The sequence below is a fragment of the Bos indicus genome, chromosome 2 (genome assembly GCF_029378745.1).
Source record: "Bos indicus isolate NIAB-ARS_2022 breed Sahiwal x Tharparkar chromosome 2, NIAB-ARS_B.indTharparkar_mat_pri_1.0, whole genome shotgun sequence".
In the NCBI taxonomy this organism is placed as follows: Eukaryota; Metazoa; Chordata; class Mammalia; order Artiodactyla; family Bovidae; genus Bos; species Bos indicus.
In genome coordinates this window covers 41,157,637-41,183,995 of record NC_091761.1, presented here as the reverse complement: position 1 = coordinate 41,183,995, position 26,359 = coordinate 41,157,637, and the positions used below count along the sequence as shown (strand labels likewise).

The 26,359-nt window shown below is 37.3% G+C and overlaps 1 protein-coding gene across 3 annotated transcripts in view; it reads left to right on the top strand.

The window, feature by feature from the left end:
* Positions 1 to 25,141, top strand: part of KCNJ3 (potassium inwardly rectifying channel subfamily J member 3) — a 194,047-nt gene extending 168,906 nt beyond the window's left edge. The window contains exon 3 of one of the 3 annotated variants that reach the window (XM_019972605.2): positions 21,846 to 25,141. In XM_019972605.2, the coding sequence (XP_019828164.1) occupies positions 21,846 to 22,432 (587 nt within the window). In that variant the 3' untranslated portion in view covers positions 22,433 to 25,141. The remainder of the gene's footprint in view (positions 1 to 21,845) is intronic. The other 2 variants (XM_070767807.1, XM_070767790.1) reach the window with 2 other exon arrangements.
* Positions 25,142 to 26,359: the final 1,218 nt, after the last annotated feature.

The window sequence follows — 26,359 nt, the reverse complement described above, 5'->3', positions numbered from 1 at the left end:
GTTAAAAAAATAGCCATAGTTTGTGATGCAAAAAGATATAGCAACCTATATAAAAAGTCAATCTCATGAATTAAAGGGAAAATAAGTTTTCAAATATCCAATAAAAATGGATTGTCTCCATTTTCTAAGGTGATCAATTATATTTGCACAAGGGGTAGTTTCCTCAAGACTTTAGCTATAACTAGAGGTCACATATTCAAGTAATTTAATTATCATAATACTTAATGGTTAAATGCAGATTAATCTAACCTCTAGTAGAGGTATCTAGTTGTACATCTATCAGTGTATAATTTCACAAAAATGACTGCTTATCATTGAATATGATTTATTAGCGAGTATGTCTTGCTTCTATGTGCAAGAATCATTCATATTATACATAGTGATTATATATAATATATTTTAAGATTTTCCCCTTCCTACTTAACTAATCAAAATATGAAGCTCTTAATATAGTTGTTTCAAAGTGAATTTTTGAGTTCATGTGTTGAACTAATTACTAGATCATCACCTTAAAAGCATAGAAAGTAATCAATATTGTCATATGTATCTATATTGCAGTTATATCCCTTCCATTTTGTTGACTACAGTCTCTCCTGGTGGTGAATAAATTACCCCTGTGTATTGGGAACTCTGTTCATTCAAAAAGTTGACCTTTTTTGCACTGCTGTTTTAGCCTTCGCATTTGTCCCTTTCCTCTATTCCTTTCATTGTCTCTTCCCAAGAAAGCATTAAGCATCCAATACAGGCACAGTGTTGGATATTAGCAATGTTATGTTGTAAAAGAGTTCTCTTTAAGAAGCTTACTCTAATATTTATCTGTAACCATAATGAATGAACAAAAAGGAAGAAGTGAAGTTACTCAGTTGTGTTCGGCTCTTTGCAACCCTGTGGACTGTAGCCTACTAGGCTCCTCTGTCTGCAGAATTCTCCAGGCAAGAATACTGGAGTGGGTTGCCATTTCCTTCTCCAGGGGATCTTCCTGCCCCAGGGATCGAACCCAGGTCTCCTGCATTGCAGGCAGATGCTTTACCCTCTGAGCCACCAGGGGAGCATATACAGTATAAGATACATAATAAATATGGATCAAATATGTGATTTCTCCATTACTTATCACTGCATAAAAAGGAACTGTATCCTAAATTCAGGTACAGTTGGTTGTGCCCTTACATAGCTGAATGTGTGCACAAGTCTGTCCTCACCCCAGAATGTGTTTTTTGTTCACATAGTGGGTGTGAACTGTGTGGTAGACTACTAGTTATTTTTCAGACTAGGTTTATTATTTTTTTTTAATTGAAAATGTAGTATTCCACTGCATCCTAAGAGACAAGTGCTTTTATTTTTATTTATGTTTTAAATTTTTCTGGCTGTACTCTGTGGCATATGGGATCCCTGTTCCCCATAGAGGAATCAAACCTGTGCCCTCTGTAGTGGATGAGCAGGGTCATAACCATTGGACTGCCAGGGAAGTACCCAAAAACTTGGGTTTAAACATGGAGGTTAAGAGTGTTGATCTCTCATCCCATTGCCATAACACCTTGTAATTCAGCACCTAGAAGAGTGCCTGGCAGAAAGGAGATGTTTAACAAATTAATAAATGTTAAACATTATCATTGATCAATATGTATGTATATATGTGTGTGTGTGTCATTGAGATATTTAATACACTTACTTGTCAATGTGAATCTTTGTATATGTGCATATGAACATGAAAATAAGACACATTTAAAACACAGTAAATTAAAGTAGAAAAATCCTATTAGGAAAGACTCCATATAATTAATGACATCTGATCTTAACTTCAAGTTCAGTTCAGTTCAGTTGCTCAGTTGTATCCGATTCTTTGTGACCACATGAGCTGCAGCACGCCAGGCCTTGCTGTCCAACACCAACTCCTGGAGCCCACCGAAATTCATGTCCATTGGTTTGGTGATGCCATCCAGCCATCTCATCTTCTGTCATCCCCTTTTCATCCTGCCCTCAATCTTTCCCAGCATCAGGGTCTTCTCAAATGAGTCAGCTCTTCACATCAGGTGGCCAGAGTATTGGAGTTCCAGCTTCAACATCAGACCTTCCAATGAACAGCCAGGACTGATCTCCTTTAGGATGGACTGGTTGAATCTCCTTGCAGTCCAGGGACTCTCAAGAGGCTTCTGCAACACCACAGTTCAAAAGCATCAATTCTTCGGCACTCAGCATTCTTTATAGTCCAACTCTCACATCCATACATGACTACTGGAAAAACCATAACCTTGACTGGATGGACCTTTGTTGGCAAAGTAATGTCTCTGCTTTTTAATATGCTGTCTAGGTTGATCATAACTTTCCTTCCAAGGAGTAAGTATCTTTTAATTTCATGGCTGCAATCACCATCTGCAGTGATTTTGAAGCCCCCCAAAATAGTCAGGCACTGTTTCCACTGTTTTCCCATCTATTTGCCATGAAGTGATGGGACTGGATGCTATGATCTTAGTTTTCTGAATGTAGAGCTATAAGCCAACTTTTTCACTCTCCTCTTAAAATATGAGAAATTACGTCATATTTGGACAGGTAGAGAGATGGTAGAGGACAATTCAAGCAGTCAAAATAGCATAAACCAAGCAGTATGTATGGAAAACAGTACTTAACTAATAGGAAAGTCATCCATTTAAGAAAACCAGAGCAGAGTATCATAGAGGATAAAAAGACTGGCTCTGAATTTGGAGGTTTGAGTTTATATCTAGACTGCAACATACTTTGTCATGTGACAATGGACAAGCTGTTGATTAAATTCCACCATTCAATTCAGTTTAGTTCAGTCACTTAGTCATGTATCACTCTTTGTGATGCCATGGACTGCAGCACACCAGGCTTCCCTCTCCATCACCAACTCCCAGAGCTTACTCAAACTCATGTGCATTGAGTTGGTGATGGCATGCAACATCCTCATTTGTCATCCTCTGTTGTCCCCTTTTCCTCCTGCCTTCAATCTTTCCCAGCATCAGGGTCTTTTGCAATGAATGAGATCTTCTCATCAGGTGGCCAAAGTACTGGAGTTTCAGCTTCAGCATCAGTACTTGCAATGAATATTCAAGGACTGATTTCCTTTAGGATAGACTGGTTGGATCTCCTTGCAGTCCAAGAGACTCTCAAGAGTCTTCTCCAACACCACAGTTCAAAAGCATCAAATCTTTTGTACTCAGCTTTCTTTATAGTCCAACTCTCACATCCATACACGACTATGGAAAAACCATAGCTTTGACCAGACGGACTTTTTTTGGCCAAGTAATGTCTCTGCTTTACAATATTCTGTCTATGTTGGTGATAGCTTTTCTTCCAAGGATCAAGAGTTTTTTTTTAATTTCAAGGCTGCAGTCACCATCTGCAGTGATTTTGGGGCCTCTCAATAGAAAGTTTCTTACTGTTTCCATTGTTTCCCCATCTATTTGCCATGAAGTGATGGGACTGCAAGGAGATCCAACCAGTCCATCCTGAAGGAAATCAGTCTTGAATATTCATTGGAAGGACTGATGCTGAAGCTGAAACTCCAATACTTTGGCCACGTGATATGAACAACTGACTCATTGGAAAAGACCCTGTTGCTGGGAGGGATTAGGGGCAGGAGAAGAAGGGGATGACAGAGGACAAGATTGTTGGATGGCATCACTGACTCAATGGACATGAGTTTGCGTAAATTCCGGGAGTTGGCCATGGACAGGGAGGCCTGGCTTCCTGCAGTCCATGGAGTCGTAAAAAGCTGGACACGACTGAGTGACTGAACTGAACTGAACTGATAGGACTGGATGCCATGATCTTTGTTTTTTGGATGTAGAGTTTTAAGCCAACTTTTCACTCTCCTCTTTCACTTTCATCAAGAGACTCTTTAGTTCCTCTTCACTTTCTCCCATAAGGGTGGTGTCATCTGCAAATCTAAGTTTATTGATATTAATCCCAGTAGTCTTCATTCCGTCTTGTGCTTCATCCAGCCTGGTATTTCTCATGATGTACTCTGCATATAAGTTAAATAAGCAGGGTGACAATATACAGCCTTGATGTACTCCTTTCCTAATTTTGAACCAGTTCCTTATTCCGTGTCCAGTTCTAACTGTTGCTTCTTGATCTGCATACAGATTTCTCAAGAGTCAGGTCACGTGGTCTGGTATTCCCATATCTTTCAGAATTTTCCAGTTTCTTTATGATCCACAGAGTCAAAGGCTTTAGCATAGTCAATAAAGCAGAAGTAGATGTTTTTCTAGAATTCTCTTTCTTTTTCTGTGATCCAGCGGATGTTGGCAATTTGATCTCTGGTTCCTCTGCCTTTTCTAAATTCAGCTTGAACATCTGGAAGTTCACAGTTCACCTACTGTTGAAGCCTAGCTTGGAGAATTTTGAGCATTACTTTGCTAGCTTGTGAGATGTGTACAGTTGTGTGGTAGTTTGAACATTCTTTGGCATTGTATTTCTTTGGGATTGGAATGAACACTGACCTTTTCCAGTCCTGTAGCCACTGCTGAGTTTTCCAAATTTGCTGGCCTATTGAGTGCAGCACTTTCACAGCATCATCATGTAGGATTTTAAATAGTTCCACTGGAATTCCATCACCTCCATTAGCTTTGTTACTACTGATGTTTCTAAGACCCACTTGACTTCACATTCTAGGATGTTTGGCTCTAGGTGAACGGCCATACCATTGTTGTCATCTGGGTCACTAAGATCTTTTTTGGTATAATTCTTCTGTGTATTCTTGCCACGTTTAATTAATACATTATGCTTCTGTTAGGTCCATACCATTTGTGTCCTTTATTGTGCCCATCTTTGCATGAAATGTTCTCTTGGTATCTCTAATTTTCTTGAAGAAATCTCTAGTGTTTCCCATTCTATTGTTTCCCTCTGTTTCTTCCAGAATTATCTGAAAGATATTCTGTTTTCTTTTAAGCTAAAAATCTATTACATTTTTCCCTTTGAAAAGTATCTTTTATGATTTCAGTCTAATAGGGTACTTTCCTATACATTGGTATATTCCTAACAGTAATTAGGTTGCATTATACCTATACTATTAAGATATTTCAGAAGCTAAAAATCATATCTTAACAGGTGAAAACAATAGCATGAATGGATTTAGTTAGCTTTGATTCTCTATGCAAGAAAGAATGTTTAATAAATGCTGTAAAGGAAAAATATAAAAAGATATGCAAGAATTGAACATTTCCAGTTAATTAAAGGAATGATAATCATTTGAAAATATATCCTTTAAAATATGCAGTGCTTCTATATGAAGTGAGTGTGGAGAGCTGAAGATAGTGCCTTGTCAACAAAGTAGAGAATTTAATTGTATTTTGAGGGGAATTATTGCTGCTGTAAAGTTAGTCACATTTGTGCAGGGCAGTCCAGGTTAACTGTGCTAGACTTGACTCACTTTATTATGTATGCATTAATAGATCTTTCCTCATACTCTAGATAAATATAAACAACCTGGAATATATCAGATTAATAGAAACAAGATGAAAATTATTTCATTTACCTTGAGTTGATTCTAAGGAAATGTTCACTAAAGAATTGAAATAAAATGATCCTTTATCTAGTTGGAACACTAATAATAATAATAATACTTGATAATAGCTACCAATTATTGAACCTTTATTTTTATCAGATATATGGTAAACTCATCAGCTAGATAATATCTTATAATCATAATAGCCTTATAAATATTATTATCCTTGATATATTATTATCCCTTATTACTGTTGTTTTCTTTTTAGTAATCAAAATTCAGATCATTAAAATAGTATGCCCAAGGCCTTACTGCTACTGCTGCTTCTAAGTCACTTCAGTTGTGTCTGATTCTGTGCGACCCCATAGACAGCAGCCCACCAGACTTTCCTGTCCCTGGGATTCTCCAGGCAAGAACACTGGAGTGGGTTTCCATTTCCTTCTCCAATGCATCAAAGTGAAAAGTGGAAATGAAGTTGCTCAGTCGTGTCCGACCCTCAGCAACCCCATTGACTGCAGGCTTCCAGGCTTATCCATCCATGGGATTTTCCAGGCAAGAGTACTGGAATGGGAAACCCATTGCCTTCTCCGCAAGGCCTTACTAATAAGTGGTTAAAACAGCAACAGTCTTGTTTATATTCAAGACCCATGTCCTTTTACTTAATATCACCCTGATTCTCTTAACTATATTTTCATCAGTATGGTAATGCATTCTGCATCATATATTCCATCTGCCATTGACCCTTAGGACCTGCACTTATATTCCTTTCTGGGAAGCTAACATTTTGTTCTGTTGGAATTGGATAAAAACATATTTTATTTTCTTTTGTTCTTCTGGGAACTCAGAAATCTAAAGTAATTCATTTTAAACATTTATTGCTAAATGTCCTATTCACACTTTATTCTCTAACAAGTATAATTGTTTTTTTCTTCTTGTTTTTATTTATTTAATTATTGGACTTTGACCTAACTTAGGCAATAATAGCAATTTGATGTCTGTGAGCACATTGTAAGACCAAGTGCTTGTAAATAATAGAGGATAATATTTGGTTGAATGTATGCCAGCAACATCTTACCAAAGTCTGTCTGATCAAAATATGCTGAGCTTTAAAGACATCCATCTTTTTGAAAACTGCAGATTCTGGAAGCCAATGATGTATTCTTAGGACCTTTGCAACATATATCACAGAAGAGCCTGATGCCATGACTTTAGTCTTATTGAGTAGCAGTGTACACAGGGTCTTTATGTTTTGTAAACAAGATAAAGCCCCAAACATCATATGCTTCCCCAGAACCTTTATCCTTTAGAGTTCAGCTCAGTGCAACACAATAGGGAGAATGCAGAGAATGCCAAGTGAGCTTTACAGTTGTTACATCTTGGGTGATGGGTGAAATTTTGGAAGTACTTTAGGAATGGCACAGCTACAGACCTTATTCAGTAATCCTCAGAGCAGTGCATAGGGCAGACTAGAAAATTACTTTGTGATATAGCACATGGGCTTCCCTGATAGCTCAGCTGGTAAAGAATCCACCTGCAGTTCAGGAGACCCCAGTTTGATTCCTGGGTTGGGAAAATCAGCTGGAGAAGGGATAGGCTACCCACTCCAGTATTCTTGGGCTTCCCTGGTGGCTCAGCTGGTAAAGAATCCGCCTTTAATGTGGGAGACCTGGGTTGGATCCCTGGGTTGGGAAGATCCTTTGGAGAAAGGAAAGGCTCCCCACTCCAGTATTCTGGCCTGGAAAATTCCACAGACTGTATAATCCATGGGATCACAAAGAGTCGGACATGACTGAGCAACTTTCACTTCACTTTCATAGCACATGACATGCTAAGCTATTAGTCAACTCAGTTATAAAAACCACTGCCAATTTAAAGAAAAAATAGACAAAGAGGATAGAATTAAGAAACAAAAAGTTGTAACTTTGCTAAATATTTCAGCTGTGTGTATAAATGTATAATGAAGTTTGTAGAGTTGTATAGCCTGTAAGTCTTGTGGATGAAAGTGACAAATTTTTATTGCACAAGCTATATATATATATTTTATAATTATAATTATATATATAATTATATATATAATTTAATTATACATGTAAGTTACATAAATATAACTTAATTATATATATTTATTAATTAATTTCATTTAATTCTCAGAATATTCAGGTGTAATCATTTGTTCAGTCACTCAGTTGTTGCAACCCTATGGACTGCAGAACACCAGGCTTCCCTGTCCTTCATCATCTCCCAGAGCTCGCTCAAACTCATGTCCATTGAGTTGGTGATACCGTCCAACCATCTCGTCCTCTGTCATCCCCTTCTCCTCTTGCCCTCAGTCTTTCCCAGCATCATGGTCTTTTCTAATGAGCTGGCTCTTCACATCAGATGGCCAAAGTGTTGGAGCTTCAGCATCAGTCCTTCCAATGAATATTCAGGGTTGATTTCCTTTAGGACTGACTGGTTTGATCTCCTTGTAGTCCAAAGGACTCTCAAGAGTCTTCTCCAATACCACAGTTCAAAAGCATCAATTCTTTGGCACTCAGACTTCCTTTGTCCAACTCTCACATCCATACACGAGTACTGGAAAAACCATAGTTTTGACTAGATGGACCTTTGTCAACAAGGTAATGTCTCTGGTTTTATTACACTGTCTAGGTTGGTCAGAGCTTTTCTTCCAAGGAGCAAGTGTCTTTAATTTTACATATGATGAAATTGAAGTTTAAGAGATTTAGTAGATTTTTTTAAGATCATACGTTAATTAGTGGTAGAGCTGAGGTTCACATACTTTCTTTAAGGAGTTGTGAAGATTCTGAAAAATGATTAGAATGATATTTGACACACAGTAAGCCTTATAGCAATGTTATTTATTATTATTATTATGTCATGGCTTATTTAAAGGAGTTCTGCTTTTGTCTTTCTTTTTATTTCACACATGATAAAACACAGTCACAACCACCATTACTGAAGAATTTCTAACCCTCCACCCCTCTTTCTCTCTCAATAACTTCTATATTGAGTAAGGTTTAGGTTAAGCTTCCACTGTGCAGAAGTTATTGATTATTTGATAATTTTGCATCACAGCACCCACTCACCTTAGACTGTGGTAATACTGTATTTAACTATCACATACTCACTGCATGTAGGTGACGTATGCATCACCTCTGTCCAGAAGAAGCGACAGAGGACAGCTAACTTAGAAATATTCTGATAGTTTAATTAAAGACTTATCAGGTAACAACTCACTTTACCATTTTTACTTTAAAAGCTTTCATACTTCTTATCTGAATGAACATTCAATTTAGTTAAGGAAATGAACTTAGTGATATAAAAGCAGAATCAGGAAGAAGAAAAGTCAAAAATAAAAAGATTAGACTACATTGCCTCTATCATTTTAAGTTAAAACACTGACTTTGGAATAAATTTTAAATAATATATAGTTTCTTTGTCCATGAATCAATGAACAGATAAGTCATTTTTTCACAAAATGTTTTTCATCTCAGGATTCAAAAGTCCCAGCTATTTCCAGTTAAAGCAGCATCTGTTGCTTTGCCAGTTTCCACAGAGATGAGCTCGTGTTGATTTTCATCACATTTGTTCAAGTCTGGAATCTGGTTAAAACATGCAAACAGTTGCATTGCAAGTTAAGAGGCGCAATCAGATAGTATCTTTTCACCTGCATTTATTTTGATTCAAATGACATTTGTAATTACGATTCCAAGCATGGATTATTTTTAAATAATTTGGCTGGGAACAGGAATATCATAAGTTAAAGCCTTCAAGAAGGAAGAATACTATGATATATAATGTTCTTAGAAAACATAGTTATGTTTACATTCAAACATCTCTTGGATTCTGTATTCTATTTTTTTTTCAACATCGTTTTGGATGTTACTTATTTGGGATAATTGTAAAAAGAAGTAGTTTATCAATTATGTCTTAGCACATTGTCTAAACTGCAGACTGACCATCATAGACATTTTCCTGTTATTCAGTTTATAATGTCATTATCCAGATGTTGATTGTACATTAATATTCTGAGGTGAAACCAGATTTTTAAAAAATGATGTTGTTGAATTGGAAATTTCTGATATTTGTGTCAGTCAGTTCAGTCTCTCAGTTCTGTCTGACTCTTTGTGACACCATGAATCGCAGCATGCCAGGCCTCCGTGTCCATTACCAACTCCCAGAGTTTACCCAAACTCATGTCCATTGAGTCAGTGATGCCATCCAGCCATCTCATCCTCTGTCGTCCCTTTCTCCTCCTGCCCCCAATCCCTCCCAGCATGAGAGTCTTTTCCAATGAGTCAACTCTTCGCATGAGGTGGCCAAAGTACTGGAGTTTCAGCTTTAGCAGCATTCCTTCCAAAGAATACCCAGGTCCAATTTCTTTTAGAATGGACTGGTTGGATCTCCTTGCAGTCCAAGGGACTCTCAAGAGTCTTCTCCAACACCACAGTTCAAAAGCATCAATTCTTTGGTGCTCAGCTTTCTTCACTGTCCAACTCTCACATCCATACATGACCACTGGAAAAACCATGGCCTTGACTAGATGGGCCTTTGTTGGCAATGTAATGTCTCTGCTTTTGAATATGCAATCTAGGTTGGTCATAACTTTCTTTCAAAGGGGTAAGCATCTTTCAATTTCATGGCTGCAATCACCATCTGCAGTGAATTTGGAGCCCCCAAAATAAAGAAGTCTGACACTGTTTCCCCATCTATTTCCCATGAAGTGATGGGACTGGATGCATGATCTTTGTTTTCTGAATGTTGAGCTTTAAGTCAACTTTCTCACTGTCCTCTTTCACTTTGATCAAGAGGCTTTTTAGTTCCTCTTCACTTTCTGCCATAAGGGTGGTGTTATCTGCATATCTGAGGTTACTGATATTTCTCCCGGCAATCTTGATTCCAGCTTGTGCTTCTTCCAGCCCAGTGTTTCTCATGATGTACCCTGCATAGAAGTTAAATAAGCAGGGTGACAATATACAGCCTTGACGTCCTCCTTTTCCTATAGGAACCAGTCTGTTGTTCCATGTCCAGTTCTAACCGTTGCTTCCTGACCTGCTGTAGGTTTCTCAAGCAGCAGGTCAGGTGGTCTGGTATTCCCATCTCTTTCAGAATTTTCCACAATTTATTGTGATCCACACAGTCAAAGGCTTTGGCATAGTCAATAAAGCAGAAATAGATGTTTTTCTGGAACTCTCTTGCTTTTTCGACGATCCAGTGGATGTTGGCAATTTGATATCTGGTTCTCCTGCCTTTTCTAAAACCAGCTTGAACATCAGGAAGTTCACGGTTCACATATTGCTGAAACCTGGCTTGGAGAATTTTGAGCATTACTTTACTAGGGTGTGAGATGAGTGCAATTGTGCGGTAGTTTGAGCATTCTTTGGCATTGCCTTTCTTTGGGATTGGAATGAAAACTGACCTTTTCCAGTCCTGTGGCCACTGCTGAGTTATCCAAATTTGCTGGCATATTGAGTGCAGCATTTTCACAGAATCATCTTTCAGGATTTGGAATAGCTCAAATGGAATTCCATCACCTCCACTAGCTTTGTTCACAGTGATGCTTTCTCCTTCATATTTGAATGAGATCCTTGCTGGGTACAATAATCTGGGCTGTAGGCTATTTTCTTTCATCACTTTAAGTATGTCTTGCCATTCCCTCCTGGCTTGAAGAGTTTCTATTGAAAGATTAGCTGTTATCCTTACGGGAATTCCCTTGTGTGTTATTTGTTGTTTTTCCCTTGCTGCTTTTAATATTTGTTCTTTGTGTTTGATCTTTGTTAATTTGATTAATATGTGTCTTGGGGTGTTTCGCCTTGGGTTTATCCTGTTTGGGACTCTCTGGGTTTCTTGGACTTGGGTGATTGTTTCCTTCCCCATTTTAGGGAAGTTTTCAACTATTATCTCTTCAAGTATTTTCTCATGGTCTTTCTTTTTGTCTTCTTCTTCTGGGACCCCTATGATTCGAATGTTGTAGCATTTAATATTGTCCTGGAGGTCTCTGAGATTGTCCTCATTTCTTTTAATTCGTTTTTCTTTTATCCTCTCTGATTCATTTATTTCTACCATTCTATCTTTAATTCACTAATCCTATCTTCTGCCTCTGTTATTCTACTATTTGTTGCCTCCAGAGTGTTTTTAATTTCATTTATTGCATTATTCATTGTATATTGACTCTCTTTTATTTCTTCTAGGTCCTTGTTAAACCTTTCTTGCATCTTCTCAATCTTTGTCTCCAAGCTATTTATCTGTGATTCCATTTTGTTTTCAAGATTTTGGATCAATTTCACTGTCATTATTCGGAATTCTTTATCAGGTAGATTCCCTATCTCTTCCTCTTTTGTTTGGTTTGGTGGGCATTTATCCTGTTCCTTTATCCGCTGGGTATTCCTCTGTCTCTTCATCTTGTTTAAATTGCTGAGTTTGGAGTGTCCTTTCTGGATTCTGGCAGTTTGTGGAGTTCTCTTTATTGTGGCATTTCCTCGCTCTGTGTGGGTTTGTACAGGTGGCTTGTCAAGGTTTCTTGGTTAGGGAAGCTTGTGTCGGTGTTCTGGTGGGTGGAGCTGTATTTCTTCTCTCTGGAGTGCGATGAAATGTCCAGTAATGAGTTATGGGATGTCTATGGTTTTGGGGTGACTTTGGGCTGCCTGTATCTTGGAGCTCAGGGCTGTGTTCCTTGCTGCTGGAGAATTTGCTTGGTATGTCTTGCCCTGAAACTTGTTTCACCCAGAGAGGTTCACAGCGTTATATGGAGAAGAGTGAGGAGGGAGTTAGAGGTGACCCGAATGAGATAAGGTGGAATCAATAGAGGAGAGAGTGGGCTATTCAGTAATCTCTTCCTTATGTGCACCCCACAACTGGACCGCTCAGAGTTGTTCACAGAGTTATACAGAGAAGAGAAGAAGGAGGAAGGTGGCAGAGGTGGCCAGGAGGATAAATGGGGGGAATGAAAAGGAGGGAGACAGATCCAGCCAGTAATCAGTTCCCTAAGTGTTCTCCACCGTCTGGAACACACAGAAATTCACAGAGTTGGGTAGAGTAGAGAGGGGTTAGGGAGGAGACACAGGCGACCTGGTGGAGAAAAAGGAGAGTCCAAAGGGAGAGAGAGCAGTTAAGCCAGTAATCTCGCTCCCTAGTGAAAAATGGGTACTGAAGATTGGGTTCTTAAAGGTACAAAATTGGTAACAAATACATAAAAGCTAAAATTAAAAATCTAGAGTAGAGTTTGGAATTTTAAAAATACAATGTTAAAGAAAAGAAGAAGGAAAAGAAAGAGAGAAAAAACGAACAAACAAAAACAAACAAGGCCGCGAAAATTATAAAGAAAATATAGGTACAAAATTGATAACTAATACCAAAAAGCAAAAGTTAAAAATCTGGAGTAGAGTTTGGAATTTCAAAAATACAATGTTAAAAAAAGAAGAAGAAAAAGAAAGAGAGAAAAAAAAAAGAACAAACAAAGTCGCGTAAATTATAAAAAAAAAATACCGGTACAAAATTGATAACAAATACCAAAAAGCATAAATTAAAAATCTAGAGTAGAGTTTGGAATTTCAGATATACAGTGTTATTTAAAAGAAGAAGAGAAAGAAACAGAGAAAAAGAAAAAGAAAAAAGAAAAAAGGGTCACAGAAATTATTAAAAAAAAAAAAAAACTATAGGTACAAAATTGATAATAAATACCAAAAAGCTAAAATTAAAAATCTAGAGTAGAGTTTGGAATTTCAAAAATACAATGTTAAAGAAAAGAAGGAAAAAAAAGGTCAAAAAAGGTCAAAAAAATTATAAAAAAAAAATATATATATGAAGTTTGCTTTAAAAAAAATAGGGTCTTCTTTTTTTTTTTTTTTGCAAAGTAATCGGTTATAAAAGTGGAAATTAAAGGAATAATAGAAGACTTAAAAATTTTTTTTTAATTAAAAAAATAATTAAAAAAAAAAGAAAGAATGATCGTACAAATAGTAAAAATATATCTAGGACTTTCTCTGGTTTTGTTGTGAATATTGTGGGTTCAGTTCATTTTTGGCTAGTTCCTTGGTCCGACTTATATTTCTCAAGATCTATAGGCCCCCTTCCTATGTAGTTGGTAGTAACCACAGGGTTTTAATCTATTGCCTTTAGCTTCCAAGGCAGTTCCCTCTGTTATAGCTTCTTCTGTTTGCTGGTCTCTTCAGTGTCTGGTTTCCGCCCTGACACAAAGGGGATGGTGGAGGACACTTTTTTTTTTTTTTTTTAGGCTCACTTGTTCAGTCGCGCTGAGGGGAGGGAGGGAGGGATGCTGCAAACAAATAACACTGGCGTGTGCTCGCAGTACCTCAGCCACACTGGGTCTGCCCCCCATTCACGGCGCGTGTAGCCTCTCTTCCCACACTTCTCAGGCTCTAGGTTGCTCCGCCGGGAACCATCCGCGGCTGGCCCTGGGCTGCCTGTACTTCCCAGGTCCAAGCCGCTCAGGTTCAGGCACTCGGGTAGTCCTCAGAGGTGCATACTCTCGGTTGGGCCTGTGTTTTGTGCCCTTCCCAGATCCGAGCAGTTCAGGTGATGAGGTGTTTGGCGCACGCGATTGCTGCGACTTATCGCCTCCCCGCTGCTCAGTTATCTAGGTGTGCACTGGCACACCTTCTCAAGCAGATGTTGACTGTCCAGACCCCCAAGAAGTTTTAGTTAGCAAAGAAGCCTGCTTACAGTTTTATAGATACTGTCTCTCTGGGGCTGCGATTGTCCCCTTCCGGCTCTGGCTGCCTATCACTGGAGGGGGATGGTCTGCCGCTGGCTATCTCTGTTCAGTCCTTTGTTCCGTGCGCAGGCCTGGCGGTGTCATAGGTTAGGGCTGGCTTTTCACATGGTAGATATCCCACAGTCTGGTTTGCTAGCACAAATTATTTCCCTCAGATAGCGCTAGGGGTATTCAGGCCAGATTCTTGTGATGCAGCCCGCGCCGCGCCTCCCTGCCCAGCCCCCGCTTGCTAATGGCGATTGCAGGCATCTGCACTGCTTCTCCGCTGGGGGAGTTACTATAGGGCTCGCAATGTGTGGGTTTTAATTGTTTATTTATTTTTCCTCCCTGTTATATTGCCCTCTGTGCTTCCAAGGCTCGGCACAGATTAGGCAGTGAGAAGGTTTCCTGGTGTTTGGAAACTTCTCTCTTTTTAAGACTCCCTTCCCGAGACGGAACTCTGTCCCCTCCCTCTTTTGTCCCTTTTTTTTGTCTTTTATATTTTTTCCTACCTCCTTTCGAAGACTTGGATTGCTTTTCTGGGTGCCTGATGTCCTCTGCCGGCATTCAGAAGTTGTTTTGTGGAATTTACTTGGTGTTTAAATGTTCTTTTGATGAATTTGTGGGGGAGAAAGTGTTCTCCCTGTCCTACTCCTCCGCCATCTTAGTTTGAAAACCCATAGTGATGCTTTCTAAGGCCCACTTGACTTCACATTCCAGGATGTCTGGCTCTAGGTGAGTGATCACACCATCATGATTATCTTGGTTGTGAAGGTCTTTTTTGTATAGGTCTTCTTTGTATTCTTGCCACCTCTTCTTAATATCTTCTGCTTCTGTTAGGTCCATACCATTTCTGTCCTTTATAGAGCTCATCTTTGCATGAAATGTTCCCTTGGTATCTCTAATTTTCTTGAAGAGATCTCTAGTCTTTCCCGTTCTGTTGTTTTCCTCTATTTCTTTGCATTGATCGCTGAAGAAGGCTTTCTTATCTCTTCTTGCTATTCTTTGGAACTCTGCATTCAGATGCTTATATCTTTCATTTTCTCCTTTGTTTTTTGCTTCTCTTCTTTTCACAGCTATTTGTAAGGCCTCCCCAGACAGCTGTTTTGCTTTTTTGCATTTCTTTTCCATGGGGATGGTCTTGATCCCTGTCTCCTGTACAATGTTATGAACCTCATTCCATAGTTCATCAGGCACTGTATCTATCAGATCTAGTCCCTTAAATCTATTTCTCACTTCCACTGTATAATCATAAGGGATTTTATTTAGGTCATACCTGAATGGTCTAGTAGTTTTCCCTACTTTCTTCAATTTAAGTCTGGATTTGGCAATAAGGAGTTCATGATCTGAGCCTCAGTAGCTCCCAGTCTTGTTTTTGCTGACTGTATACAGCTTCTCCAATCTTTGGCTGCAAAGAATATAATCAATCTGATTTTGGTGTTGACCATCTGGTGATGTCCATGTGTAGAGTCTTCTCTTGTGTTGTTGGAAGAGGGTGTTTGCTATGACCACTGTGTTCTCTTGGCAAAACTCGATTAGTCTTTGCCCTGCTTCATTCCGTATTCCAAGGCCAAATTTGCCTCTTACTCCAGGTGTTTCTTGACTTCCTACTTTTGTATTCCAGTCCCCTATAATGAAAAGGACATCTTTTTTGGGTGTTAGTTCTAAAAGGTCTTGTAGGTCTTCATAGACTTGTTCAACTTCAGCTTCTTCAGCGTTACTGGTTGGGGCATAGGCTTGGATTACTGTGATATTGAATGGTTTGCCTTGGAAACGAACAGAGATCATTCTGTTGTTTTTGAGATTGCATCCAAGTACTGCATTTCAGACTCTTTTGTTAACCATGATGGCTACTCCATTTCTTCTAAGGGATTCCTGCCCGCAGTAGTAGATATAATGGTCATCTGAGTTAAATTCACCCATTCCAGTCCATTTTAGTTCGCTGATTCCTAGAATGTCAACGTTCACTCTTGCCATCTCCTGTTTTGACCACTTCCAATTTGCCTTGATTCATGGACCTGACATTCCAGGTTCCTATGCAATATTGCTCTTTACAGCATCGGACCTTGATTCTATCACCAGTCACATCCACAGCTGGGTATTATTTTTGCTTTGGCTCCATTCCTTCATTCTTTCTGGAATTATTTCTCCAATGATCTCCAGTAGCATATTGGGCACCTACTGACCTGGGGAGTTCCTCTTTTAGTAACCTATCTTTTTGCCTTTTCATACTGTTCATGGGTTCTCAAGGCAAGAATACTGAAGTGGTTTGCCATTCCATTCTCTAGTGGACAACATTCTGTCAGACATTTCCACCATGACCCACCAAGGAACAGAAGAAGAACAGACAAAGGTTAAAGTGCTGGCAAATGTCCTTCATTACCAAAGTTTATAGTGGATTGTAGTCAGTTACCTTGTCAAGGCCTTTTTAGTATACTGCAAGTTTTCACTCTTAGTCTCCTCTGCTATTCTAGATAATTAGGTGGAAAATGTTGAGAAACCCTAAAAATTGGGAAGATGAGTAATATATCTTTTTCTGCATTTTAAATATTTCAGATATTTAATTCACCATTTCAAAAGAAAATTGCGGTGTGATGCCTAGCAATTTTTAAGTAAATTTCCTATATTACTGCTGCTGCTAAGTCACTTCAGTCATGTCCGACTCTGTGCGACCCCATAGACGGCAGCCCACCAGGCTCCCCTGTCCCTGGGATTCTCCAGGCAAGAACACGAGTGGGTTGCCATTTCCTTCTCCAGTGCATGAAACTGAAAAGTGAAAGTGAATTTGCTCAGTCATGTCTGACTCTTCATGACCCCCTGGACTGCAGCCTACCAGGCTCCTCTGTCCATGGGATTTTCCAGGCAAGAGTACTGGAGTGGGGTGCCATTGCCTTCTCCGTTCTATATTACTAATATGGGACAAATTACTAATATGTCAAAATTGTCCAGTTATAATAATGATTTATCACTAATGTCTAGGAAAAACATAAATACAAAGGATCACCCGCAGAGTGATTTAAAATAAATAGTTATGATAGAGCAATGTCTAATACCAAGCACTGTTTTAGACACTTCACTTATCTCAAACTCTCAATAGCTCAGAGGATACTGTTATCCTTACTACGTAGAAGAGTAAACTGAAGCTCAGAGAGCTTTTAGTGATTTCTACAAGCTGTTTAGTAGTGTATTAGGAAGCCAAATTTATATATTTTTCAATTATATAAAGATGTTGCCTCACAAGTATTAGTTCCCTATGGAAGGAAGTAAAGTCAACTTCATGTAGTAGAATAAAATTACCACTGTTTTTTTTTTTCAGTCAGAATTAACCACCGGCATTTTAGTAACAAAGCTTACAGGTATTTTTATGCAAACAAATATCTGAAATTGAAATACCTGTTTCCATTGTAGATGTCACATCACCCTTATCAGTCCTGTTTCCTCAAAGTGAAATCTTTACAAGATTTTATTTCCCTATTTTTTTCCTTCCATTTAAGTTTCTCTCTCTGATTTCTGATAACTTCATAATAAACAACTCAGGGTAGGCATTGAGGATCAGCAATGCTGTATATTATAATAAGTAATGGAGACAGAATTTTGATTTTTTTAATTTCATAGACCTTTCCTAATGTTAAAAAAGTGTCACTAAATATGGGCTTAGATGGTGATAGGAATCAAATTTTGTTTCAGTATGTACTCTATTGTTAGAAATAATCAAACAAAGTTCATGATATGAATTTACTTCAGCTGTTAATATATACATGCATTTATAGTGATCAAAGGACAAGCACACAGGTCTATGTTACAAAAGTAAATACCGAGTTAGTTATATCTGCCCTCTTGTCAGATAATCCCATCCACTATCAATTTTCAGTGGTGTGTTTTTAAAATTAAAATGAGGTTGTAAGGGAAGTACTGTCACTTAATAAGTATATTTTTATAATAATTTTTCTTTAATACCCCAGACTGGAAACTTTTCATAAAGAATTCATGAGAATGATTGCTCTTAAAAAGAAATTAAAGGGTACTTTTAAACTAAACAAATAAAAGGTATTTACTCACTCACTCCAGTACTATTGCCTGGAAAATCCCATGGACAGAGGAACCTGGTAGGCTGCAGTCCATGGGGTCGCGAAGAGTCGGACATGACTGAGCGACTTCACTTTCACTTTTCACTTTCATGCATTGGAGAAGGAAATGGCAACCCACTCCAGTGTTCTTGCCTGGAGAATCCCAGGGACAGAGGAGCCTGGTGGGCTGCCGTCTATGGGGTCGCACAGAGTCAGACATGACTGAAGCGACTTAGCAGCAGCAGCAACTCACTTTAATATTCCTATATTGATACTAATGGATAAGAACATCAGTATTTGTTTTTCTAAGTCGTTTGTTCAATATTTAAACATCTTGAAATTAAACCAAGTAGATATATCAGGAAATACATATTTTATCATTTTAAATAAGTGATGATCTATAATTTTCTGTCATGAAATATTTAGTCAGAGGCTAGAAATGTTTGAAATACAGAATACTACTTACTGTGTGCATGTCTATAAAATGTACAAATCATTTTTAAGCTATTTTGTTATTTTCACTGTACATATTTCTGGAGGTGGGAGTGCTTCCCTGGTGGTTCAGTGGTTAAGAATCCACCCACCAGTGCAGGAGACATAGGTTCTATCCCTGGTCTTAGAGGATCCCACATACCATGGAACAACTAAGCCTGTGCACCTCAACTATTGAACCTGTGCTCAAGAGCCTGAGAACCACAGCCGCTGAGCCCACACACCACAGCCGCTGAAGACAGCATGCCCTCCACAACAAGAGAAGCCACCGCAATGAGAAACTCATGCACCACAGCTACAGAGGGGCCCCCACTCATGGCAACTAGAGGAATACCTGCATATTAACAAAGACCCAGCACAGCTTAAATAAATAAATATTTCTGGGGGCTATTCTTGATATGATAAAGATTATGAAAACTAATATTGGATCGCTATTAGATATACACCATAACGGTGAGATTGATAAGTTGTTTAGAATCAGGTTCCTAACTAAAATAACAGAGACATCATGGCAAAGTAAAAACAACAACAAAAACATCAGTTAGAATAATACTGACATCTTTTCTTTTCAGCTGCCTAGATCTATGTACTAGGAGGGCAAGAAATTTAATCTGTCTGAGAACTACATTCCTTATCTTTAAAATGGACATAAGAAGATTTTCTTAGCAAGATAATATTGATGATTAGAGATAATATGGAGAGAGAGCACCTCACATAGTGCCTGAGATGGGCATTTATTTTCTACATAAGTTTCTTTAAAAGCTTTCTGGAGAAAACCAATATATTTGTCATAACAACTGATTTCCTGGTCATATAGAACTGATAATAATTATAAGATAAGATTTTGGAAGGATTTCAGTGAAGGATTTAATTTCTCTTCAATATGATTTTTGAATTATGCCTTTTATCTTCATTCTTAGTATTATATGTGTGATTACTAGTCAGGGGGAAAAAGGAATATCTCTTTATCCAAACTATTCCAGGCTTAAACACAATAGAAATTATTTATAAAGTGGCAAAGAAAGAATAGAAATGAAAGAAAAACTGTCATTACTTGTTTAAATTATACTTAACTACTGAAGAGATGCATTTTTAAAATTCATCTTTTATTTTACACTTTAATAGCCTTTAATAGAAGTCTGATAGTAAAGCTAGAGGACAGTAATGACTTTTGCAAATGATACAGAAAATTGTACCTTTTGATAAATATAAAACTGAAATCTATGGCTTTAATTTATTCATATATTTCCAATCTTCACAAAGGAATATTGAAGTTGACTGAATTAACAGTAACTCAGTCTTAACATATGGTTTATGAGAACAGAGCTGAGTAAATCAGAGTAGCATAAGGTAAATGATATCCAAGCAACATAATATTAATATACAAATAGCAACATTTCACATCTTATATGCAGCATCGAGTTTCCAAAGCTTTTATACCAAGAATAGAACTTGTAACATCACAGTGGCCTAGAGTACTGATTTTATAGGTTTCTAAAACTTGAGCAAAAGTTCATTCTGGCCTTAAAGGTCCAGAAGATGGGAATCACTACAGTAACTTTACATTATGCAACAGAAATGTTTTCAACTTTTATTCATTTAACAAATACTTGTGATGCTTATCATGCTCTCATTTATAAAAGGCAACCATTTTTAGACATTATAAGATATGTTTTACATTTCAGTGACTTCACTTTCACTTTTCCCTTTCATGCATTGGAGAAGGAAATGGCAACCCACTCCAGTGTTCTTGCCTGGAGAATCCCAGGGACGGGGGAGCCTGGTGGGCCGCCGTCTATGGGGTCGCACAGAGTCGGACACGACTGAAGCGACTTAGCAGCAGCAGCATGAGTACTTTGGGGCTCACCTGGTGAAAAAATGTGAGTGAAAGCTGACTTAAATTCAACATTCACAATATTAAGATCATGGCATCCGGTTGCATCACTTCATGGCAAATGGGTGGGGAAAAGTAGAAACAGTGACAGATTTTATTTTCTTGGGTTCCAAAATCACAGTGGATGGTGACTGCAGCCATGAAATTAAAAGATGCTTGCTCCATGGAAGGAAAGCTATGATAAACCTAGACAGCATATTAAAAAGCAGAGACCTCACTTTGCCAACAAAGTTCCGTATAATCAAAGCTATGGTTTTTCCAGTAGTCATGTATAGATGTGAGATTTGGACCATAAAAAAATCTGAGCACTGAAGAATTAATGCTTTCAAAGTGTGCTCGAGAAGACTCTTGAGAGTCTCTTGGACTGCGAGGAGATCAAACCAGTCAATCCTAGAGGAAATCAACTCTGAATATTCATTGGAAGGACTGATTGATGCTGAAGCTGAAGGTCCAATATTTTGGCCACCTGATGGGAACAGCCAAATTACTGGAAAAGGCACTGATGCTGGGAAAGATTGAAGGCAGGAGGAAAGGGCAGTGACAGAGGATGAAATGGTTAGATGGCATTACCAACTCAATGGACATGAGTTTAAGCAAAACTCAGGAGATAGAGAAGGGCAAGGAAGCCTGGCATGCTGCAGTCTGTGGGGTCACAAAGAGTTGGACACAACTTAGCGACTAAACAACAACATGAGTGATTTTATTTCGTACTCATAGCATTCCTGGGAAATAGGTAGTGCTTTTTATGCTTTACTCTTCAGAAGAGGAAGCTGTACTCAGCTAAATATCCTTAAGTTTCCACAGACATAAAGTTTGGATTCAAAGTCAGGTTTGTTTGTTTCATATATCATATTGCTTCTTCAATGATGGAAAATGACTATGTGATTTTTTTTTCCACTTACCTCCTTACAGAAGAGACATACGTTATGACACTGTTCTGTGCCATTTTTACTTTTGGTTTATGATAATAAACAATTAGTAATGCTTTGGCGTACTATCCTTCAAATGTAAACACTAAATGTACCCTTCATTTTTTATGGGAAGAAAGTATATGTATCAAAGTTATTAACACCACAACTTTGAACATATTCTATGTTCAGTCTACTCAGATAAACAGTCCAGAGCTTAAATAAGAAAGCAAAATGAATTCCTTTGTGAAAAATGCCTGAACGTGTGCTTCTACTTTATCAAAGACTTTCTTTTTGCTTTCAGGGATGACTTGTCAAGCTCGAACATCATACACCGAAGATGAAGTTCTCTGGGGTCATCGTTTTTTCCCTGTAATTTCCTTAGAAGAAGGATTCTTTAAAGTTGATTACTCCCAGTTCCATGCAACATTTGAAGTCCCCACCCCACCTTACAGTGTGAAAGAACAGGAGGAAATGCTCCTTATGTCATCTCCTTTAATAGCACCAGCCATAACTAACAGCAAAGAAAGACATAACTCTGTGGAATGCTTAGATGGACTTGATGACATTAGTACCAAACTTCCATCTAAGCTGCAAAAAATTACTGGAAGAGAAGACTTTCCCAAAAAACTCTTGAGAATGAGTTCTACAACTTCTGAAAAAGCCTACAGCTTGGGCGATTTGCCCATGAAACTTCAACGAATAAGTTCAGTTCCTGGCAACTCAGAAGAAAAACTGGTATCTAAAACCACCAAAATGTTGTCTGATCCCATGAGCCAATCAGTGGCTGATTTGCCACCAAAGCTTCAAAAGATGGCAGGAGGAGCAACCAGGATGGAAGGGAATCTTCCAGCAAAATTAAGAAAAATGAACTCTGATAGATTCACATAACAAAACACCCCTTCAGGCATTATTTATTGTTTGATTTAGTAATAGTCCAATATTTGGCTGATAAGGTAATCCTCTCTAAGGAGTTTGAAAGGTACATTTTTTTCTCCCAGTCATATATGCATATTTGAGAACCCTACCTTTTCAAGTATTGCTACTGCGCAGAAAGAAAATGTTGTAAAGGGAGGACATCAGAAGGAAGTTCTTAATAATGGGCATGTATTATCACATCAAGCATGCAATAATGTGCAAATTTTGCATTTAGTTTTATGGCATGATTTATATATGGTATATTTATATTGTATATTATGGAAAATGTATATATATATTTAAAGGGGTGGTACTATCCACAATATTTCTAACATATGTATTAAGCCAAACATGAGTTGATAGCTTTCAGGGTGATAAAACTATATATATATGTGTGTGTACACATAGTTTTATATATACACACACGTATATATGTACATATATATATACACACACACACACACACACAGACATATATCTGATAAAATTGTGATGTTTTGTTCAAAGTTGTAGTTCTTGTGCATGTTTACTTTATTAGGCTAGGAAAGCTTCTGGCATTAATTATTAATACCAAATATTTTAGCCTTAAATTATTTGTCATTTTAAAATCTGATTTAATGTTTTCTGCTGTTTAAGGACCTGGAAGGTTTTCAATTGTACTTTATATGAGGGAGTCTCACAAGTATGTGCTACTTATGGCCCTGCAAAAATGTAACCATTATATATTTGACATGTAAATTTTGAAGGATACTAATACACTGACAATTTCTAATGATTTTTAAAAGTTGCCAGTACTGGGGAAAAAAATAAACATTGCTTATTTTGAGAGTTGGTCCTTTCCTGGACTAAAGTCTGGAAATCTCTTTGGTATATGATCTAATTTAAATATGAGCTCTGAACAAATGCTGAGTCATTGTAATAGTCAGTGGCCAAGTAATATTGAATATATTGGAATCTGTGTGAAATTGCATAATGAATGGTCCCTGTTTCAAGCTGAGTGAATTGGTAATATTTTTCACTCTTTTTCTCGAACTTTTTTCATTTTAAAAACCAATAATTAATCCTTGAGTAGACAAAACAACACAATGAAATAGATGATAGATATTTATGCATAAATTATGTATGTCTAATTGTGTCTCTCATTTTATGCCATTTTCTTGTTTGTGGCATTTGTTATAACAGGACAGATTTTTTCCTCACCTGGGCAACCTATTTTATCCCATACCTGTCACTCAATTCAGACAGAATGTTTTGTACATACCTGAGAGAATTTTAAATCAGATAACTTGGAGATATTTTACCCATGTGAGTTTTTTGCTTTGTTTTGTTTCAGTAAACAATCAATTTATTGGTGTCTTGGATCTCTGGCCTACCAAAATAAGTGTAGCAGTACTATTTTTTTAACCCAAAGGTCTGATATTTATGACTCATTAATGGGAATTAAAACTATTCCTCAAAAGAACACAAGTGAAGTAAAGATTTGGAATGTAGAGATTTTAATGAAAATTTATAAGTGCTCCTTATTGGAATATCATGGACTTTCCTATAAAACTTCTTTGGGTGTTGTACTTAAAGTCTGTCCAGAATTAATCTATTTCTCCTTATAAATATGTAAATCCTTAATAGCTGGTTTGGGCTCCCACCATTTCCCCCCTTTTTAGCAATCCTTTGATGATTTTCATATTGGAAAATTATTACATCAACAATTCTGTCATTGACTACAATAATATTAATACCTTCTGGCTACCTCTGTATCAATCAAATTCTGCAGGTGCAAACATATACCAGGGAATTGTTACTGGCAAAATGATCAACTTTGGGCATCCATCCACTGTGAGTAGACCTGGTTGACCTAACCCTTTACCCCCAAATTTCTTATTTGCTGGATACAGGAAATGAAATAGTAGCAGAGCGAGAAGGGGCCCAAGGGGCACAATATATTTGTTATCAGTGGAAGACACTGCACAGATCATTTAGTCCAACCACTTAAAACTAAAAAGCCATAATTTAATTTGGAGAGTCAATTTGAGTTTGGTTTTGGTGCCAAGGGGAAAATGGGACCAAAAATAAACTCTCCAAATACATTCAATCATTCATTCAATGAAATTCTGCATGTCTTTTAAGTTCTAGGCATTTTTAGCTCCTATAGATTTGGATATGACTAAGTCAGAGGTGGTCATTGCTCATTCAAACACCACATATCAGTTGGAGAGGGGGGAGGGGAGATAAAAATAACAGTATTTCAGAGTCAAAATATCAGTTAATGGAAGGAAAGCAGACTAACACAGTGGAAAATGATTGGGTGAAATAATTGATTATTTTGGAAGGGGGAGAGGGTGATATTTAAACAGAGACCTGAATGATGAGAGAGAACCATTGTTGCCAAATTAATTTTTCTTAGTGACTGCTATTCCTTTATCTTTCCCACATACATATGGGAAAGGTATGATTTCTGCATGTAATTGCAGTTTAACTCCTGTTACTAAGTTGATCATTGGTCCCGGTTTACCCAGGAGAGTTCCAGTTTTTACTTGTTGTACCTGTGTAATTATTAATAGTACTCCCTTTCACTCTTATAATGTCTTGGTTTGGATGATATATGGTGACTCTACATTTTTGTTGAGACTATATTATGAAGTCTGATATATTTGGATAAAAATAAAGAATTGCTTTTTCTTCTCATTTTGCTGATTTTTTTGACACTGGCATTCCAAGCAAAGTCATCTCAGTTTCATATATTTCTTCCTGGAGGACTTCTTAACAAAGTTATTTCCTGTAACATTTGTTTAATCTGTACATGACAGGTCTTCCTAGCAGTGAAAAGTTACGCATTTTATTGACTGAATAAAAGGTAAATCTCTGATGTTTCCCTTTCAGGAATTTGTAAGAGCTCAAATCAAAGGGAGTAAAAGTTAACTTAAGTCAAGATAATTTTCAGCCCACCAATATGGCAACTATTGTAAAGCAAAATATAGTATTCATTGAACTGAATAATTCAACTTTAATAGAAACTAGTCCCTTTTAATGGTATTTTCATGGATAGTTCTTTCATGGTAAAATATTTCATTCTATTTATTAAAATGTAAATGAAAATACAATTCTTTTGATAATGCCTATCTTCAATTTAAATATCCTTCTCAGGAATATGTGGATACTTTTTGTAAATATATATTCAATTAAAAATTAGAATATTTTATCATTAATTATTTTTGAAAAAATTCTTATGCTGTTTTAAATTCATCCATATATGGGATTAAATACTTTGGAAAGTATTTAGTTGTGTCAGTACTCAAGAGACACTTTGTAGAAATAGGATGCAACCATAAAGTGTGATTTCTTTTGGAGGAAAAGTGAGATTATGGGGAAAGTGGTTTACATTCCATTTGAATGAAGGTTTCTACTATTTCATACCTTGAACAGAGTTCAGCTTGACAACACAGCACATCCGTGAGCTCTGCTTCAGAATTTGTGCTTGAGTTATGTTGTACATATTTAAATTAGCATCAAGCTAATTGCATTGTCTGGCAAGCAGTTTATTATTATTTAAATGTGTGAGGTCATTTAGGTTACAAAAGTAGTAACTTATGTATTCAGTACTGCAAGTTCAGTTTTATAAAAACTGTTTTAAACTTTCAAAATATGATTGGGTTAAATTTTTATAGCATGCTCATCCTTTTTCTATTTCCCAAAAGTTGATTACTCACATTGCTTTATTTGGTCTATCATAAGACTCTTAACTACTGAAAATCAATAATTCAGTCCATTACAAGCCTTTCCTCAAAGGTTACTTTTATTTTGGCTCCTTACTGATGAGATGCTTCAGCAATATGGGACCTGAACTTACTAATATAGATCATTTGAGACCTGCATTTCTTGGAAGAAGCTTCATGACTATCTTAC